Below are 20,000 nucleotides of genomic sequence, written 5' to 3' on the forward strand. Positions count from 1 at the left end.
CACTCCTGTGTCCTGCAGACGAGCGGACGTGCGAACCCTACCAGTTCCGCTGCAAGAACAACCGCTGTGTGCCTGGCCGCTGGCAGTGTGACTACGACAACGACTGCGGGGACAACTCGGACGAAGAGCAGTGTGGTAGGTGGCTCTGTCACCAGGGCGATGTGCCCTCGGTGACCGTCGCCGTGAGGCCAGTTTCGAAACTTGCAGGAATGCCCAAAGAGTCTGAGGCTGAAGCCAGCGTCTTGGTTTTGTGCCGTGTCCAGTTCTGTTTGCACATGCGTGGTGTCTATGAATGTGTGCATGTGTGTCTGTACGTGTGTGTGTGTGTGTGTGTGTGTGTGTGTGCGTATGTTTGTGCTTGCTGTGTATGTGGGTGTAAGGGTGTATGGAGTTTGTGTTTCCAGATTGCATCAGATCTGCCCCTGGGGTGCCTATTAACACTAGTGGTTTTGTGTTGTCTGTGCTGTGTGCATGTTTGTGTTCACTCTGTGTGTGTACTCTATGTAAGTAAGTGTGTGTGTTTAACACTTGTGTTGTAAACACGCATGTTGACCATTGACATCTCACTCCATCTTATATTTATGCTTCATGTCACACTGACCTCTATGGCCCCAAACAGAGGTAGGTCCACCCTCCCTTCAATCCCCCCATCTCAGCCCCTCTCCTCCTCCTCCACCCTCCTCCTCTCCTCTTCTCTTCCTGCTCTCCTCTTTTCCCTTCCCCCTATTTCCCCTCATCCAGCACTCATTCTCTGCCACTGCAAGCTTCCAGTGTCAGCACCTTCCATGTAGAAAAGAGCATGTTAACTTCCTCTAGTGGAAAGAGCCGCTAGGTTTTCTGTTTAACTGTGTTCAGTATCTTCTACAGACTTCCATTAGAGAAGCTCTGGTGTCCATGTGTGTGTGTGTGTCTGTGTTTGTCCATGTGTCCGTGTGTCCATGTGTGTTAGGAAGAGAGAGTGAGGTGTGTGTGTGTGTGTGTGTGTGTGTGTGTGTGTGTGTGTGTGTGTGTGTGTGTGTGTGTGTGTGTGTGTGTGTGTGTGTGTGTGTGTGTGTGTGTGTGTGTGTGTGTGTGTGTGTCTTGCCCCTTTAGCGGAGGATAAGTGCTCTTCCCCTGAGATGCTGAAAGAACAGATCATGTTTTGTTCAAGCAGCTCTGATTGTGAAGTATGTGGTTGTTGTTGTTAATGCTAAAAGCTTTCTGTCAGTCCTAATTTTCTTTTTCTATTTCTTTCTATCTCTCTCTATCGCTCTGTCTCTCTCTCTGTCTGTCTGTTTCTTGCTTTGTCTCTCTCTCTCTCTCCCTCTCTGTCTCTCTCCTTCTCCCTCTCTCTCTCTCTATGTCTCTCTCTCTCTCCCTCTCTCTCTCTCTCTCTCTCTCTCCCTCTCTCGCTCTGTCTCTCCCTCAGTGCCACGTAAGTGCTCTGAGAGTGAGTTCTCCTGCACCAACGGCCGCTGCATCGCGGGCAGGTGGAGGTGTGATGGAGATCATGACTGTGCGGACGGCTCTGATGAGGTACTGTAATGACCCCACAGGCCACACCAGGCCACACCTCCATCATGATGGAATGCAACGTTTTGTCATTTTTATTAAATTTTTTAATTTAAATTGTCACATGATATGGCAAGGTAGGTGGTATATTTAAAGTGTGTGTGTGTGTGGTGTCCATAGGTTGGCTGTGAACCGAAATGTGACAGTGACCAGTTCCAGTGTTCGAATGGCCACTGCATACCTTTGCGCTGGCGTTGTGACTTGGATGCCGACTGCATGGATGGCAGTGACGAGGAGAAGTGCAACAGTACTGGTGAGTCTGAGGGTGTTTGTGTGTGTGTTTGTGTGAGTGTGTGTGTGTATGTGTGTGGCTGGATGGGTGTGAGGGTGTTTGTGATATCAGCCTAATTTGTGTTGGTAACATAACAAGCACATAAACTGAAATGACCTATATGACAGCATTGTTTTTCCTTTGACGCATATTTGGTTGCCATAATAAACAATCACAAAGGCATGGAAGATGGAATCCTCTCTCACTCGCTCTCCCTCTCTCTCACACTTTCTCTCTCTGTTTCTGCTCCCTCTTTGTTCAGTTGGGAGACAGTGCCCCCTAGATGAGTTCCAGTGTAATAACACCCTCTGCAAGCCTCAGGCCTGGAAGTGTGACGGCGAGGACGACTGCGGGGACAACTCCGACGAGAACCCTGAGGAGTGCCGTAAGTAGTCATGGCTGTCCTCTCCCTCTCCGTCCCTCAGTAACAGGATGGAACTCCTCTCTCACTCCTCTCCCCCTCTTCTCTATCTCTCCATCTCTCCTCACAGGGAACTTCCAGTGCCCGCCTACCAGAAACTTCCGCTGCCACAATGACCGGGTGTGCTTGTGGAACGGCAAGCGCTGCGACGGAGTGGACAACTGCGGGGACAACTCGGACGAGATGAACTGTGGTAGGTGTCCGGGAGGGATTCTTTTGTCTTGATACCTGAGGTGCGCTCAAATTTGGCAAACGGTGGCGAACGTTCGTGGTGAACATGTTTTCTTTGAACAGTTAAATTTGAACTATTTGGTGTTAACATTCCATTCTAGCAGTAATTGCATTGTTGCGTTCGGTAAACTCACGTCCAGTTCCACTCTATGTTCGCGGAGCACCACCTCCTCAGACTGTTTACGATTGTTAGCAAACGTTCGCCAAAGACTCAAGGCTAACGTAATAATGTTTGCGAGCGTTCGCCTATGTTCGTGAACTTGAATGCACCTCTGGTTGACCCCAAGCCTCTCCACTAGAGCTTGAGTGTGGTGACTCCGAGCGCTGACCTGAGCGTGTGTCCACAGGTGACCACAAGGAGCCGCCCTGCGACAAGAACATGTTCCGCTGCAGCAACGGCAAGTGCATCAGCTCCAACCTGCGCTGCAACTTCTTCAACGACTGTGAGGACTACGGCTCGGATGAGGTCAACTGCACTAAAGAGAAAGGTGATAGAACCTGCTGCCATTGTAGAGTTCTCTCTGTAGTGCCATGCCAGTGGTATTCAAGGAAATTAAAAAAACAGCTGTTTCCTACAACTGTTTTATTTTCATGTTTGCCATCATCTGATAACACCATCACATCCATTTTTTATTTACAAATCAAATGTGCCATAGCATTGGACTTGGTTGTTTCAGTGTGAGGGTGAGTATTAAAAGTGTGTGTGTGTGTGTGTGTGTGTGTGTGTGTGTGTGTGTGTGTGTGTGTGTGTGTGTGTGTGTGTGTGTGTGTGTGTGTGTAGGCACTGTGGTCAATGACTGTAAGAGCAACAGGACCCACTGTGGGGACGGCGATGAGGCCCACTGTGTGACCAACGGCACCGACTCCTTCTGCTCCTGCAAACCCGGCTTCCACACCATAGCACCCAACATCTGCAATGGTAACGGGACCCAGACAGACACACACACACACACTCATGCACACACACACACACACACACACACACACACACACACACACACACATACATACATATGCACACACACACACTCTCATACACACATACACACATACACACACACACACACACACACACACACGCACACATGCACACACACACACACACACACATACATATACACAACACACATTCTGTTGCATGTACTGCCATGATCTGTGTCATGTTTGTAATCTACTTCTGGCCTTCTTCTTATTTCCTTGTCTTAGACACAAACGAGTGCCTCCAGTTTGGAGTTTGCTCCCAAATCTGTAACAACACCAAGGGCTCCTACAAGTGCAGCTGCCACAAGCACTTCACCAAGATCAATGACACATGCAAGGCTGATGGTAAGGACCCCCCGGAGATGGTGCAGTCATCATGACATAGTTTGTTTGCTTTAGTCAGTGCTATTTATATCCATCCGCAGAACGGGAGTGTGGAAATATATTATGTAGAAAAGCTACTGAACCAAAGTCATTTTATACTTGATGTACGATTCTGCCTCTTTTATAGCAATGCCTTGTTGTTTCATGAGTCCGTAACTCTCAAGAAGAGATTGTCTTGCCGTAAAAACACCGAGGACTAACTCCAGGGCCATTCATCAGAGCTTTGGCTAGCGTGTTTCAGTGTGTCACTGTGAGAGATGGTGATATGAAGAGCTCCCTCCTCTTCCTCCTCTCCTCTACCCCCCCCCCCCCCCCCCTTCCTGTGGTTCCTGCTCTCCTCTCCATCCATCCTCATCCTCATCTTCCTCTTCATCGCCCAGGCCACAGGGACAGCCAGCAGCAGATCCTCTACATCGCCGACGACAACGAGATCCGCAGCCTGGACCCGGGCGTGCCCAACTGGGTGTACGAGCAGACCTTCCAGGGCGACGCCAACGTGCGCATCGAGGCCATGGACGTGCACATCAAGACCAACAGCATCTACTGGACCAACTGGCACACGGGCAGGATCTCCTCCTACAAGCTGCCCCCCGCCGCCTCCTCCTCCTCGGGCCCCGTATCCAACACCCACCGCCAGCGGCGCCAGGGCGAGGGCGCCGACTCCGGCCTGCAGGTTGGTGGGCAATGCCGCGCGGAGACGTTGGCACAGCGGGGTGGGGTTCGGGTCGGGGCAGCAGCTGGCTCAGGGGCTGTGTGTGGGTGGCACCATGCCCAGAATAGACGCGGCAGTACTGCTGCCGCTGCATTGTCCTTTGTTAGTCGAGAGGCTTTCATTCTGCGCCCACGTTGTGCCCGCGTTGGCAAGGTCACGCACCTGCGCTGATATTTAGCAGGATGGCGCGCGGGGTATTTTTGCAGTCCTGCGGGGCTAAAGGTCTGGCATCCAGCGACCTTTTTCACGTGGACTAAGCAAACACTGCGTTCCTCTGTAAAACTGCAGTGTATTTTCCTCCAATATAATCAGATGGGTCCATCTGTAGCCTTGCTGTGGATTAGTCAGGCCATGATGTATTCATGTATTATGTGCTGTTGAAATCATTTAGTGTCGAAACACACATGGATCATAGAATCAATTCAGCTGTAAAATCTGTTTTTTTTTTTAGTTTTTAGTTTAGTTAGAGTTTTATCTTGACTATTGAAATTTGTTTTGAAAGTTTTTTTAAACTCCAAAAACTAGGCCTCGGAATAAACTGCTGCTCCGCTGTGTTTTAACTAGGTTCAGATCTCGGACCTGAAAATGCCTCGAGGCCTTGCAGTGGACTGGGTGGCTGGGAACCTCTACTGGACCGACTCGGGCCGAGACGTGATCGAGGTGGCCCAGATCAATGGCCAGCACCGCAAGACCCTCATCTCGGGCATGATCGACGAGCCCTACGCCATCGTGGTGGATCCGCAGAGAGGGTATGATGCCGCTTCGCTCACAGCCAAGTCTATCCAAATGTTTCTACATCTGTTTCTCTGGTCCAGTTTTGACTGACCGTGTGGCTCTCGTCTACAGGAGAATGTACTGGACTGACTGGGGTAACCATCCCAAGATTGAGACTGCAGCCATGGACGGAACCATGAGACAGACTCTGGTCCACGAGAACATCCAGTGGCCAACAGGTGATGATACAGTTTGTCCTCCATATTGTCTTTGTGATAACACCAGAGGCGGACATTCCTGGTTCCAGAGAGTAAAAGTCCTGCCATATATTCTTTCTACCTGTGCACTTAATACAGGTGATATCACTAATTATCTGATCTACCTGGCAGCTAATTAGGATGAGCTGATGTACTAAATGGTTGGATCAAATACTTGGCATACAGGACTTTTACTCTGAGCCTGGGATGTCCGCCTGTGATGCCATATGCTTATGTGCAGCCTGTTTGGTCTTTACTTGGACCTCTCTTCTCCCCTCTCTCTTATGTAAAGCACATTAAATGACCTCTGTATATGAAATCCGCTATATAGATAAACTTGACTTGACTTGACTCTCTCCTGATCTCACGTTGTTGTAGGCCTGGCTGTGGACTACCTCAACGAGCGCCTCTACTGGGCGGACGCCAAGCTCTCGGTCATCGGCAGCGTCCGACTGGATGGATCCGACCCCGTCGTCGCCGTCTCTCGCCTCAAGAACAGTTGAGTGAACATAGCTTACTAATAGCTCATTCAATTTTATACTGTTCTAGTTGAGAGCAACGGTGAATCGGTGTCAAATTCCTTGTTTGTTTACGCAAAGCTGACCAATAAAGCTGATTCTGATTCTGACCAGACACTCCAGCGCTGGATTGGTGGATAGTTCTGGCCACAGATGATATTGAGTGTGTGTTCTGAACTCCTCTGTCTCGTTGTCTCGTTGTCTCATGGTCTCGTCGTCCCTCTCCAGACCTCCTGCACCCGTTCAGCATTGACGTGTTTGAGGACCACATCTACGGCGTGACGTACATCAACAACTACGTCTTCCGCGTCAACAAGTTTGGCAAGGGCTCCATGGAGAACCTGACCACCGGCATCAACCATGCCACCGACATTGTCCTCTACCATCGCTACAAACAGCCCGAGAGTAAGTGTGTGTGTGTGTTTGTGTGTGTGTGTGTGTGTGTGGTTTTGATTAGAATGTAGAAACTGTTGCCTTCTCTGGTTTTTGCACATTTGCATCACATATTTATTTGTGTGTGTGTGTGTGTGTGTGGTTATGATTAGGACGTCATAAACTGTAGCCTTCCCTGGTCTTTGCACATTGCATGACATATTTATTTGTGTGTGTGTGTGTGTGTGTGTGTGTGTGTGTGTGTGTTTTAGTGACCAACCCATGTGACCGTAAGAAGTGTGAGTGGCTGTGTCTGCTCAGCCCCACGGGTCCGGTGTGTGTCTGTCCAAACAACCACGTCCAGGACAACGGCACCTGTGTGGAGGTGCCTCCACCGACCTCACAACCAAGTAAGTGCACCGCTCACACCAGTGCTAAATGCTGCTCAGTGTTCCTCCTACAGTACGTTGGGAGTCTGTGGCCCCTTCTCAACCTCTCTGGTCGATCCTCGATGCTCAGTCCTCCAGGCTCGTTCCCACTGATCTATAACCCTGGATAGACTATCCCATTGTTGCCGCCCCATCATTCTTTATCTAAATCAGTGGGAACGAGGACCGAGGAAGGAAGAGAGGATAAATTAAAAAAAAACGAACGAGAGAGGCCCAAGCTCTCTGTTGTCCTCTCTCGTGCCCTCACACACTCATCGGTTCTCTGCCCCCGTGCGTCTCCAGGCCCAGGGACGTGTAGCCTGCAGTGCCTGAATGGAGGCAGCTGCTTCCTGAACCCCCACAAGCAGCCCAAGTGCCGCTGCCAGACCAGCTACAGCGGAGAGCGCTGCGAGGTCAACCAGTGCAGGGACTACTGCAAGAACAAAGGCACCTGCTCCCCCTCACCCTCAGGTATGCACACACACGCACACACACACACACACACACACACACACACACACACACACACACACACACACACACACACACACACACTCACACTCACACTCACACTCACTCACTCATATTTCCTAATATAGTATGACACCAGATTCTTGGACTTACTCCATACTGTGCATGGCAATACTGGTATGATGAACAGGGAATGGAATAATGTATGGTTTGTTGAGGTTTTCTCATATTCAGATTTGAATTCTTGAGTTTCCCCTTGGGGATCAATAAACCTGACCTGCAACAGCTAAGAACAGTAGAAAAATAACTAGAAACACTAAGAGAATGTAGGTGGTGTATCAGAGCCTGATTGGCTGGTGGAAGAAGGAGCCCCTGAGGCTGCTGGTCCTGGTTCTGAGTGCTGCAGTATGGCCTGGCAGCTGGGCAGCAGCCGTAGCACACCATTGTTGGGGTGTCTGGGGTCCTTGATGACCTGGCAAGAGTAACAACAGTAGCAAGTGTTTTTGTTTCATCCATGGCTGTTTGGTGAGCTTGGCTCATGACATGAGTTCTGTTGTCATCCGTTTAATTCTGCTCTCTTTCTCTCTGTCCGCTGTGCCCGCTGTTCCCTCTGTTCCTCTCCCTGCCCAGGTGCTCCTACCTGTCGCTGCCTGAATGGCTTCACGGGTCCCACGTGTAACCAGCGGACGTGTAAGGATTACTGCCAGAACAAGGGCAACTGCACAGTCAACCAGGGCAACCAGCCCACCTGCAAATGCCCCCCAGAGTTCCTGGGAGACATGTGCCAGTACAGTAAGTGATCCTTCCCATCATGCCCTGCAGCTGCAGACATGGGCCATGGAACAGCAGTCAGCTCAACAATAAACAAACCTAGTTAGACAAGGATGCTACAAATATGCATATTTTATATATGCTACTGTACAAATGTTCATATGTGTATCTCGGTAGAAGTAGGTGGTTGGAAAATGCTGGTTAAAAGCTGGTGCTCGACTAGTTTGTGCTCAACAACACCAAGAGCATAACCTGTGGCCACACAATACAGGATGAAAAATTCATCTATGTCTTCTAGATTGTGCTCTGCCATTGGATAGGGTCTACTATATACAGTAGATGCCATTGGATAAGGGTCTACTATGTAGATGCCATTGGATAAGAGTCTACTATATTGATGCCATTGGATAAGGGTCTACCGGTACTATATTGATGCCATTGGATAAGGGTCTGCTATATAGATGCCATTGGATAAGGGTCCACTATATAGATGAAGATGTGTGTGTGTCTTACCTGTTGTGTTCATCCGTGGCAGGTAAATGTGAAGGCTTCTGTGAGAACAATGGCATGTGCCAGCAGTCGGCCAATGGCACGCGGCAGTGCCGCTGTCCACCCCAGTTCCTAGGCCCGCGCTGTGAGCTGGACCGCTGCCAGTACTGCGGCACCGGAGAGTGCATCACGACGCCCGCCAGGGAGCTGGCCTGCAGGTAACACGCCTCATGCCAGTGGCACCAACATATGACACACACACACACACACACACACACACACGCAGGCTCAGTTGAAAAACCAAACAATGACAACCAACTGGTCCAACTAAAAGGCTTTGTTCTCATGTCCCTCCCTGTGTGTGTGTGTGTGTGTGTGTGTGTGTGTGTGTGTGTGTGTGTGTGTGTGTGTGTGTGTGTGTGTGTGTGTGTGTGTGTGTGTGTGTGTGTGTGTGTGTGTGTGTGTGTGTGTGTGTGTGTGTGTGTGTGTGTGTGTGTGTGTGTGTGTGTGTGTGTGTGTGTGTGTGTGTGTGTGTTTCCCTGTACAGATGCCCCAATGGGCGCACCCAGCCCAGCTGCTTTACCTGTGGGGATTTCTGCTTGCATGGCCAGTGCTCCATCGACTCCCGCACACTGCTTCCTCAGTGCAGGTAAGACTACTGCTGCGGAGGTTCACATGCACATGGACTCAGTAGCTTAACTCAACACTTCCATATGTCTCTGTTATGTCATGCTTGTCTGGAAAGTGCAGGAAGAAAACACAGACAAATAGTGTGTGTGTCAAATGTATATATAGATATTGTGGGTGGTGCCTAAGCCTGTAGTGATGGTCAGAGGGTCACTGGTAGCTGGATATTGTTACTCCATGCTCCTGAAGACAATGCCATACTGGTGTCATATTAGCCACCAGGGGGCCTCATTCAGTCTTTATTCTTCCATAATACAGGGAATACAGGTAAGTTCAGTCTCCAGATGAATGCGCTCTTAGACCAGAAACTCCTTGAATTTGTTGTTTCTGAAGGGCTGCTGTGCCTTGACTTTGTTCAGTCTTGACCTCTCAGATCTGTGGGTTTCTGTGTGTCTGTGTTCAGGTGTCAGGACGGATTGAGCGGCTTCCGCTGTCTGACGGTGTCTCCTGTGGAAGGCCCCGACAGCCAAACCAGTGAGTAGCCGTTGTAGTGTCCTCTCAGTGGCCTCTGTTGCCTTGTGCCCAGATGTGGTGTCTTGAGCTGACTTGACCGTCTGTTTGTCCTGCAGACGCTGCCTCTGTCGTCATCCCAGTTCTCCTGCTGCTCCTGCTGGCGCTCCTGGTGGTGGGCGCCCTCATGTGGTACAAGAAGAGAATGCGAGGGTGAGTACACTCCAGCACCAGCAGGGGGCGCTAGCCCTCGTGAGCCTGCGACCACGATGCAATTGCACTCTCTTAGAGGAGCCCCCTATCTATCTTCACCCAACGCCACATCCTCCAGTTCTTCTTTCTTATTTCTCTGGTTCTCACATGATCATTCTCTCTGTCACTCTCTCTCTTTCTCTCTCCTGTGATTAACTGCATCTCTCCTATCCTTCAGGTCTCTAAGGCCGGGCAAGTCAGGCTCCCAACGCTTGCGGTAACCTCTTTAACAGTCTACAGGGCCCCATGCATCCCTCCTCCCCCCCTCTCTTCCTCTCCTTCCTTTTCCTCTCTATATGGCTGTGTGTGTGTGTGTCCTATGTTTAGGCTTGCTTTTCATGTCTTTCTGTGTATCTCTCTCTCTCTCTTTCTTTCTCTCTCTCTCTCTTTCTCTCTCTATGTCTCTCTGTTCTCCTAGTCTTCATCTCTCCCTCTCTGTCTCTCTCTCTCTCTCGGCTGGTCTCTAAGTGTGTTGCCCAGTAGTAGCCCTATCCTCACAGGACTTTAACACATGGGATCTATTCAAATAGATCTGCCTGTTACCAGTCTCTATCCTCTCCTTCTACCCTTTGCTTGAGATGGAGATTGATATATAAGTGTGTGTGTGTGTGTGTGTGTGTGTGTGTGTGAGGGTAGGTGTAGTCTTGATGTCCTGTGTACCTGCTGTAGTGTTCTAGCTCTGAGGAACACTAAGTGTGTGTGTGTGTGTGTAGAAACTCCTGTGACTGACCTGTTGCTGCTGTTTGTCAGCTGGATGTGTTGAGCTCTTCTGTGTGGAAGCTCTATTGTGCAGACATGTCCGGTGGTTCCAATGAAGTGGGAAGCAAAGGGTTCTCTTTCGCTCATTGGAACTGCTTGTAAATGTATCCTGTGTACATTTGTGTTCTATGCTGGATGGTTTATGTGCTCGTGATTGTGTGTGTGTGTGTGTGGTGTGTGTTTGAGAGGGAGAGAAAAAATGAGTGCATGTGTGGTTTGCGTTTGAGGCCTGCAGTACTGTGTGTCCTGTGCTGTGGCCATCTTAGCTCGTCGCAGTTAGAGTTAAGGAGGGGAAGGGGCGCCCACAGCCAACTGACCCCAGGTCTGCACACGCTGCGTGTTTCCACAGGGCCAAGGGTTTCCAGCACCAGAGAATGCCCAATGGGGCCATGAATGTAGAGATCGGGAACCCAGCCTACAAGATCTACGAGGGAGATCCAGACGACGATGCAGGGGAGCTGCTGGACTCTGACTTTGCACTGGATCCAGATAAGGTAAACACACATGCACGCATGTACACACATCCTGCCTAAGAGGCTTCCCCATCTCAACCTCAGCCTCCAAATTGCAAAGCATCTGACTAAGCACTAAGTGTCAATCTCTCTCTCTCTCTGTCTGTCTCTCTCTCTCCCCTGTTTCAATCTGCAGCCCACCAACTTCACCAACCCAGTGTACGCCACACTCTACATGGGCGCCCACAACAGCCGCAACTCGCTGGCCAGCACCGACGAGAAGAAGGAGCTCCTCTCCACGACGGACGACGACATGGGAGACCCGCTAGCGTAGAGGTCCACCGCTAACAGCCACGGCGCTGCTCGACGAAAAAAAACCTCCTGCCCGCTCCCCCCCGTCTAATGCCTTTTACAAAACAGGAAAGAAAGAAGAAAAAAAAAAAGCAGCAACCACAGTAACAATGAGAGAACACTGTACAAAATGTATAAAAAAGGAGGAGAAAAAAGAAAAAGGAAAAAAAGAGATGAAGGACTACTTTTGTATGTGATTGCAGTATTATATTTTATTCTTTGAGGAAAATTCTTCTGGTGAACAGGAAGAAAACAGAACATTTTCTATACGTTTTTTATTTTTTACTTTTTGTTTTTTTCTGCTCACCAACTTGCTATTCAACCTAACTTCAGTCAATTCCCGACGACCCCTTCATTTAGCCACTACCTCTGTGCTAATATAACATATGAACGACGACAGCATTGGAACAACTTTCTTTTTTATTTCTTTTCAACTTTATTTTTGTATGAATTGTATAGAAGCCATTGTTCCATTTGAAAAGAAAATCGCCAAGTGTGTTGTGAACAAAATGTGAGTGGGATGGGGAAAACCATGAGTCGGGTCAGATTCCCCCACACACTTTCACTGCTGCTGGATGTTTAGATGCAGAGGTAGGGAGTGTGTGTGACTGCGTGAGTGTGTGAGAGTGAGTGACTGTGTGTGTGACTGTGTGAGTGGAAGGGGGAGGGGGCAAAATGAGTAAGAAGCAGTGGGTCCGCATCTTTACTTCCATACCCATAGCTCAGAGAACTTGGTTTTAAAATGATTGTTTTTTTTTTCTCCTTGCACAGATATGAATTTATATATATATAAATATATATATTTACATATATATATAAACCTAGTGTCTTGAAAATACACCTAGGGATTCAAACATCCGTAAAAAAAATAGCAGTATGTATTTGTTTTGCTTTAATACTCTCTTCAAGGTTATTTTAGAGATAAACAAATGATTGGATACTGTCTGGACTTGTTTGAATGGATGGATGGACAGAAAGGGAGCCCGTTGAGTGGCTGGATGATGTAATTGTGCTAGTTGGATGACGATGAGAACATTCCAGGGTTGTCTCTTCATTTGTTTGTGTGTTTGTTTTATCTGTGGCCTTGGTTTTCGGAATGTCAAATGTTTTTTTTGGGACCGCTGGGATAGACTGGGACTCGTCCCAGTCGTGATCGAGGAATTGCTGAGATTGACAGAAGGCGGGGGGGAAAAAAAGGAAAATGATTGTCAAGCTTTTTGCCTCTCTCAGGCACTGTCAATGTGTGTTCAGGTTAAGGCTTCGGAAGCTCTCCCTCGTCACCTCTCCTAGGAACTGTGACTCCATCTTGAATCCCCATTACATGCGTCAGTGTAACCCATGGAGGGATGGGGCTGTCCAGGGAGAGCACACTCGTTGCATTAATAAACAAAATTAAAGCTGTGTTTATTTTTTATTATTTTCTACTTGGGTACGAAGTTGATAGGTGATTGTCTGTGTCAGCCAGTGCTACTACCTAGGAGGCATTCTGTTTGATGCTGACGTCCCTGTGCAAATACAGCCCTCTTTCTCTTGATTAGCATTCCCACTACCACACATATTAATGCTATGCCTTGCTGCTAACGCCACCATTCGTCTGCCTGATCCATTGTCAAGCTCAGCCAGACAGCTCGTCACTGGGCTGCTGCTGCTTCTAATGGATGTGACTAGCCATAACTTCCATATGTTAATGCATGTAACACGAAAAAAAAAAGCGGAAAAAAAAATACAATACCAACAAAATGTACGTGTAAATCCCTCTGGCTTTTTATTGGACACATTTTGAACAGTATTCACACGTCTGAATCTGTCCTTCTCATTTCTGTGATGTTGCTCTGTTCATTCTTTTGTTTTTGTTTTTGTTGTTTTTTATTTTGATCAGATGGATTAGTACAATCATTTTACTTTCTCAAAGGTTAAAATAAGACACTTTTACAAAAACCTAAATCTGTCTCTGTGGTCATCTTTCTGGTTTCATTTGGGCCTTTTATATACTATTTTTAAAAAATGTGATTGTTTTTATTGTGGCATAATTTTTATAACTGCAACATATGAAGCTTTAGTCCTTTTAGCGAGCACACCCTTCACTGCAATACTTCAGCAAGTACACAAACCTCACAAACTGACTGTTATAATTCAAAGAATAAAGAAAGACAGAAAAATAGAACTGGTTTCTGTGTTTAAGAAGCATTTAAGAGTGGTGTGGCATTCTGAAAACTGGCCGGGTTTACGGAATGACTGTGGCAGGAGGGCCTGCTGTAAAAACATGCACGCGTTCTATTTATTTTCCGGATTTTGTTTACACATAGGTCACAAAGTGGGGAGACATCAAACTGTGTCTCAGCAGATGTTTACGGCCTGGCGCTGATGTTTGCAGTAGGCCTACACGCTTGATAAGAGACCGGTACAGCGGCGAAATCGGAATTAAAACCTATAGGCTCGGCTTTGTGTTTTAAATGTCATGGGATCTAACTCCGGACCAGAATGTTTATAGTCCATGTGGCTGAAGTGAATAATGTTCTGTCCCTTACTGGTGTATCTGCAGGGGACTGCAAGTCAGTGGCAGTTAGTCTGGCACTCTTGAGTGGTAATTCATGGACATCAGGCAGAAAATGAGTAGTTAGTCACAGCAGCTACAGTAATGTTGTTTGGATGTTTTATTGTCATCTCAAAGATAACATGCATCACATATCAGGCTCAATTTAATCTTCTTTGAGAAAAAAAAATGCTTTTCCAAATTCTCATACGAATTTACAAGAAAAAAAAAGATATATATGTTTAGAAGTTCCCCACCGTCAGGGTAGTGTTGCATATACTTCTGTTTGTCCAAAACATTAAGGCAATACAAGTAGTGTGATGTCCCTTTTTCAAACAAAATCTATTTGTGAATACAATCACAATCATTTTGCTTATTCGATGGTTGTTTTGACTTAAACAATTGCTTTGTCCGAAGGTCCCAATTTCAGCTTCAAATGACATGGGGAGATGTTTACTCCAAATGGTTCCAGCGATGGGCTCAAATCCCCCACATTAACTTTTATTCCCATCCACTTCCTGACTGAAGGCAACTAATGGGAGAACAGTGACAGCCAAGAGACTCTCCATTAGACGCAGCTCTGGAGAACATCACCGAGGCTTCTCACTAAGTAATTTGGCCACGGAAGGCTGGACATAGTTTGCATGTTATAACTCGGTAGAGATTACGATACAGTACATATCTGTAAAATGGGCATGTAAAGTAATCGACTCCTTAGTCATCATGGGGGAGAAAAACAAGTCATGCAATCCCCTTTGTAAATCCTCAACTGTCAAAGGAGACCGAAAAACAAACCGACATGTAAGTTCCGCAGTTCATTAGCTCACCTCAATTCTGTTTATCTGATTCTAGAACAGTGATGAGTTCTGGAGGCTTAACCTCATATTGAGGGGGGGGGGGGGGTGTAAGAGACATTGTTGTGGATTTCTGTAAAGGTACAGATACAGGGTAGCTCAAGGCTGTCGTGGGCAAATAAAGGCACAAAGTTTCAGGTATGAGAATGTGCTCTGTCTAAGGAGGTGGTCTTCCTGGGGACGTGTGCGGGAGTCTTCATCACGCTTTGTGCAGTCCCCATCTGACGCTCGATAACAATAAGAGTGAGAGTTGACTCCTTTCTCGTTAGGCACGTAACTATGCTCCTTAATTAAGACTTAAAATTCATCATAGGAATGCACATTCTGTCTAATCAACTCAACTTCAAAACTTGCATATGTATGTACAGCACTTTAAGCAATGTTATTATACAAAGCACATTTAAAAAACAAGTATTTTTTTAACCAGACTTAAACAACATATTTAAGAAATAATACTGTCACAATAACAAGGCACTTCTATAAAAGGACAACGGAGTAACAAAAAAAGAGGTTTGGTTTGACTAGCGAAGCCATTACCAATCATTTCCCATGCTAGGCTGCTGTCCCTTTGAGAGAGAGAGAGGAGACACATCTCCTGGCAATCCACAGCAACTTGAGTTAGGGGATTCGCTGCTCTGCCTCTGAACCTTGACTTGACTGTCCTCCGATACACAGAAACAGTCCTGCTTGGATTGCACAATATGAGGAAATCCATGTTAGTGGAAATGGGATCTTTGCTGGCAGGCACTTCAGGGTCGACGCACTGTCTGTCTCTGGCCATTTTGTCAACAGTTCCTCTGGACGTTCGGGATACAAAATGGACTTCGTTCACAGGGGTTCCCACAGAAGCCCTCTTTCCTGTGTTGGCAAACTCTAAACACACACTCTTAGCTTGTGTGAGAGTGTGTCTCTCTCACTTTGGTGTGTGTCCAAATGTGTGCTTCTCTGTTTGCATGTAGAGCAGAAGTGGTCGTCCAGCTAATAGTATACTCAATCTGGTCTTAAGCCTGTTTGTTAGCCAACGGGGAGAGAGAGCCTCCAGTGCAGTGTCCATTAAGGAATTTAATCCCATAAATAAATAAATGAAATAAAATGCACCACCCACATGTTTAAAAAAAAAAAAAAAAACCCATCACAATGCTTCTGTCTTCTTTTAGTCAGTGTAATCTGCAGGGAGAGGCAACATCGGGCGAGAGGGGAGCACGAAGGGGTTGAGGGAGCACACCCAGGGGTGGAGGTGTAAGCAGGAGGACGAGGAGGAGGAGGAGGAGGAGGAGGAGGGGGGAAGAGGGTGTTTAGGGTCGCTTCCACCCATTCCGGATCACCGCGTCAGCTCGCAGGAAGGGCTGGCTTCGGAGATCTGCGGGTGGGCAACGGAGAGAGGCGTTAGACCAACGGGACAAACCACTCTGGTTAAGTTAGCTCAGCCTGTATGCCTCCTGTGAAATGATTGTCTATTGTCAAATACAGGTCATCATTTGAATGTGAATGTAGTGGACAACATTTCTATTTGTCTTTCCAATATAATAAATATGACTTAAGTAGAGTGGGTTACCACTGAGTTCTGGATACAATACCTTTGGCCTAAACTTTTGGAATTGGAAATAAGAGACAGTAAAGCACTGAACTATCCAAAGCATATTAGGTAACCCACTTAAAGTTTTACAAATGGCTGTCTTTGATAGTCACAGGCTGTTACAAACATTTTGAATGTCAACAAACTCCGAGGAGGTATTGGAGTGGAGGCCGTCAGGTTGTGCTATCAACTAGAACACTATACTAAAAGTGTTACCCGTAATTTCCCGACTATTAGCTGCGGCTAATACATTGATTTTGCAAAATTTCTTTAGCTATGAGGTTAATACAAGGGGGCAGTTAATATGGTGTTAATATAGTTTTGTTTCTTTTAACTGGCAAAAAACACTATCCTGCGGCTTTTACACAACGCGGCTTATATGCGGGAAATTACTGTACTGAGCCACACGAGACAGAAGTGCTCTTGGCCTCCACTCACCACTCTGAGGAGTTTGAGGACGAGAGTATGGAATGGCATGCTGGACGTGACAGTTAGCATCTGAACATGACATGTCATGGCGGACAGATTAGAACATTGTCAAAAGCGACACACACACACACACACACACACACACACACACAGACATAGGGCGATCCATGCAGACACATGCAACAGACATGATCAGTGACACAGAGAGATGTTCTGAGGGTATCACTTGCCGACTGTTATCCCTTCCACAGAGAGAGAGACAATGGTGGGCACCTTTTCCTTGTCATTTCTGGAATAGTTTCTTTGATTTTGGATGATCACAATTGCATACAGCGATATCGTTTTGCATAAAATGAGGCACATTTGGGTATCTCAGGTTGCATTCACAAGCTTTCTATTTAAATGAGGATGTGCATTGCCATAGTACGTGTATGCTGTCAGCTTGGTCTCAATAGTTCCAACATCCCTTCATGTTCTGGCTGAGGACGAGTATGTAGCCTCTACCCATCCAACACTGGTCTGAGAATAGGAGAGGACTACATTGGGGTAATTGTTCTGTCGCTAGTTTGGAGTTTAACACGGTTTTAAACAGGAGTTGGAGTTTAAACCTTGTTACAGTAAACCCCAAACTAGCGACAGAGCAATTGCCGCATTGAGACCAGGCCTGTGTTGTGTCCGCTAATGCGTAATATTTTCCTCGTATGTGAATGAAGCTGAAGAACCCTTTGTATTGCTGAAGCAGCCAGCTGGCGTAACGACAAAAGGCAGGCAGACAGTTACAGGAGCGCAACGGGGCCGAGCTCCAAGCTGCCTTCCTTACCCATGTATTAGGAAGAGACCCAACTAACTCAGAGCAATCCCCCTGTCTGCTGAAAAGGCAGAATAAAAGGTTATTGGTGGAGGAAAAACAGCAGGCTACCATACCACGTTAGTGAAGGACAAACCAAATAACCCGACAAAGACAACATAGGCCTTGTGTGTGTGAGCCCAAACCCCAAATTGAGTCATTTCGGTGGAATGCTTGGACCCGACCAGTCACCCACAGTTGTGCTGATGCAATTGTGTGCAATATGTGTAAATATCAGCGCAATTATGCGAGAGCATAATTATGCGGTTCTGACTTTGACTTTTTTATGCCTAAACCCGAAATGACTCATTCAGGGGTTTCGGTGCCGGCCCATGTCTTTGGTGCCTGGGATGGCAGGAGTGCAAACATTGGTTCATCCCTGTGTGACAGAACCTCAGTTAGTGGGGGGGCGTAGTGGTGTTGGAGGTAGTGGTGATGGGGGTCATGCGAGTTTGAAAGGACATGCAGGGGTGGGGGGGGGGGGTACTTAGGTAGAACCAGACAACCTTAGCATTAGGGGTTGTGGGTGGGGTGGGGGTTTGGGGCTAGCAGTTGGACTCGTCGTAGAGGTTGGTTTCGCAGAAGAACCGTGAGCCCCGCTTGGCTGTGCGGGCGGTGAAGGGTACGCTCTTCAACACTGAGGGAAGGAGGGGCGCCAAGGTTAGAGACACACCACAACCGACACATACCTTCAACACACACACACACACACACACACACACACACACACACACACACACACACACACACACACATACACATATACACACACACACATCTCACAAACAAACACACAGAGACACACACTCTCCACACACACTCACCACTCACTCCCACACTTGAGTATAACCCCAGTACCCATGCAGCAAGCACCCCCCCGCCCCCCAATTTCTCCCTGTCCGTCACCTTTCCACAGAGTTGGCATTAGTGTCCCAGACAGACTGGCCCAGTTCAAGCATGTTTCATTATATTACAGAGTTAATCATTATTAAACACAAACCACACCGCTCCACACCCGTGAGATGACATGGCTGGTAGTACAGGACAGAGGTTCATTAAAACATCAACATTAATGTGGATAGAAGTTATCCTCCCTCTTGCACACAATAATTGGACCTACTGTACATAACGTTTCTTTCTTCTGGTTCTCTGAGACTGAGAGGTAACTACCACCTTAAATTTCGAAAAAAAGGCTCTGCGAAGGTAACTGCCACCTTAAAACTACGAAAAAAAGGTACTGAGAAGCTAACTATCACCTTAAATTATTAAAAAAAAAGGCTCTGAGAAGGTAACTACCACGATATTGGTCTCTTTAGCTACAGTGTCAGACTAAAAGTACCAGACCACTACGGAAAAAAACTGGGTTCCCTGAGATCTAAAGCTGCGCTGTGCTGTGCCGTGAGGCGCTCAGCCGATTCTGAAGTGGTACTGCGTGGTGTTGTGCGGCTCTGAGGCGGGGGGGCTGCTGAGCACGTAGCACATGGTGCACTGCTGCTGGCTGGAGCTCTGCACCACCACGGTCATCCTGGCGCGGGGGCCAGCGGGGGCACGAGTGCCAACACCGCCGCCACCACCGCCGCCGTGAGCACGCGCCCTGGCCGGCCCACCTGTGATGATGTCCTCGATGGTGCCGTCCTTGCCCTCGTAGACGGGCCGGTGGTCCTTGGCCTGCCGCCGCCGGAGCTCGGCGATCAGCTCGTGCTGCTGCTGCCGCTTCTTCTGCACCTGGGCCTGGTAACCAAGGGAGACGGAGGTCAGGTGTCTGATCACACTTTCTCATTTCACACACACACAACACTGCTCACTGCTGTAGTCATACGCGCCCGAGCTCACTCTCTCATCACACACACACAACACACTCACTGCTGTAGTCATATGCGCCCGATCTCACTCTCATCTCACACACACACAACACGCTCACTGCTGGAGTCATACGTGCCCGATCTCCCTCTCTCATCACACACACACACGATCTCACTCTCTCATCACACACACACCCAATCTCATTCTCCCATCACACACACACACACAACACGCTCACTGCTGGAGTCATACGCGCCCGATCTCACTCTCTCATCACACTCACACCCTATCTCACTCTCCCATCACACACACACACACAAAACTCTCACTGCCGTAATACAACTGAGTTTGCTCATGATTGTGCTGTCTTGGCTCTACGTCATGATAACTCTGACTCAGTAACTTCAGTACTTCTGATCTATGCGTTTGCCTCTAA

At 47.7% G+C, this 20,000-nt stretch overlaps 2 protein-coding genes across 6 annotated transcripts in view; one reads left to right on the plus strand and one right to left on the minus strand.

Annotated features, from left to right (window-relative positions):
- lrp1ab (low density lipoprotein receptor-related protein 1Ab) overlaps window positions 1–13,466 on the plus strand; it is a 115,147-nt gene extending 101,681 nt beyond the window's left edge. The window contains 22 exon segments of the mRNA XM_062541235.1: window positions 19–135; window positions 1,409–1,515; window positions 1,672–1,804; window positions 2,085–2,207; window positions 2,314–2,436; window positions 2,822–2,962; window positions 3,256–3,393; window positions 3,681–3,800; window positions 4,220–4,512; window positions 5,116–5,300; window positions 5,398–5,504; window positions 5,901–6,020; window positions 6,269–6,445; window positions 6,685–6,822; window positions 7,144–7,311; window positions 7,942–8,103; window positions 8,618–8,789; window positions 9,119–9,220; window positions 9,662–9,732; window positions 9,828–9,921; window positions 11,069–11,213; window positions 11,368–13,466. Of these exon segments, the coding sequence (XP_062397219.1) occupies window positions 19–135; window positions 1,409–1,515; window positions 1,672–1,804; window positions 2,085–2,207; window positions 2,314–2,436; window positions 2,822–2,962; window positions 3,256–3,393; window positions 3,681–3,800; window positions 4,220–4,512; window positions 5,116–5,300; window positions 5,398–5,504; window positions 5,901–6,020; window positions 6,269–6,445; window positions 6,685–6,822; window positions 7,144–7,311; window positions 7,942–8,103; window positions 8,618–8,789; window positions 9,119–9,220; window positions 9,662–9,732; window positions 9,828–9,921; window positions 11,069–11,213; window positions 11,368–11,505 (3,074 nt within the window). The 3' untranslated portion in view covers window positions 11,506–13,466.
- Window positions 13,467–14,161: 695 nt separating this feature from the next.
- fmnl3 (formin-like 3) overlaps window positions 14,162–20,000 on the minus strand; it is a 43,637-nt gene continuing 37,798 nt past the window's right edge. For 2 of the 5 annotated variants that reach the window (XM_062541241.1, XM_062541236.1), the window contains 3 exons: window positions 19,369–19,492; window positions 18,268–18,398; window positions 14,162–16,269 (listed from right to left, as the gene is read on the minus strand). In XM_062541241.1, coding sequence (XP_062397225.1) covers window positions 18,307–18,398; window positions 19,369–19,492 — 216 coding nt within the window. In that variant the 3' untranslated portion in view covers window positions 14,162–16,269; window positions 18,268–18,306. Of the gene's footprint in view, window positions 16,270–17,734; window positions 17,784–18,267; window positions 18,399–19,368; window positions 19,493–20,000 lie in introns of all 5 variants that reach the window. The other 3 variants (XM_062541240.1, XM_062541239.1, XM_062541237.1) reach the window with 3 other exon arrangements.

The sequence above is a fragment of the Sardina pilchardus genome, chromosome 7 (assembly GCF_963854185.1).
Source record: "Sardina pilchardus chromosome 7, fSarPil1.1, whole genome shotgun sequence".
Lineage (NCBI taxonomy): Eukaryota > Metazoa > Chordata > Actinopteri > Clupeiformes > Clupeidae > Sardina > Sardina pilchardus.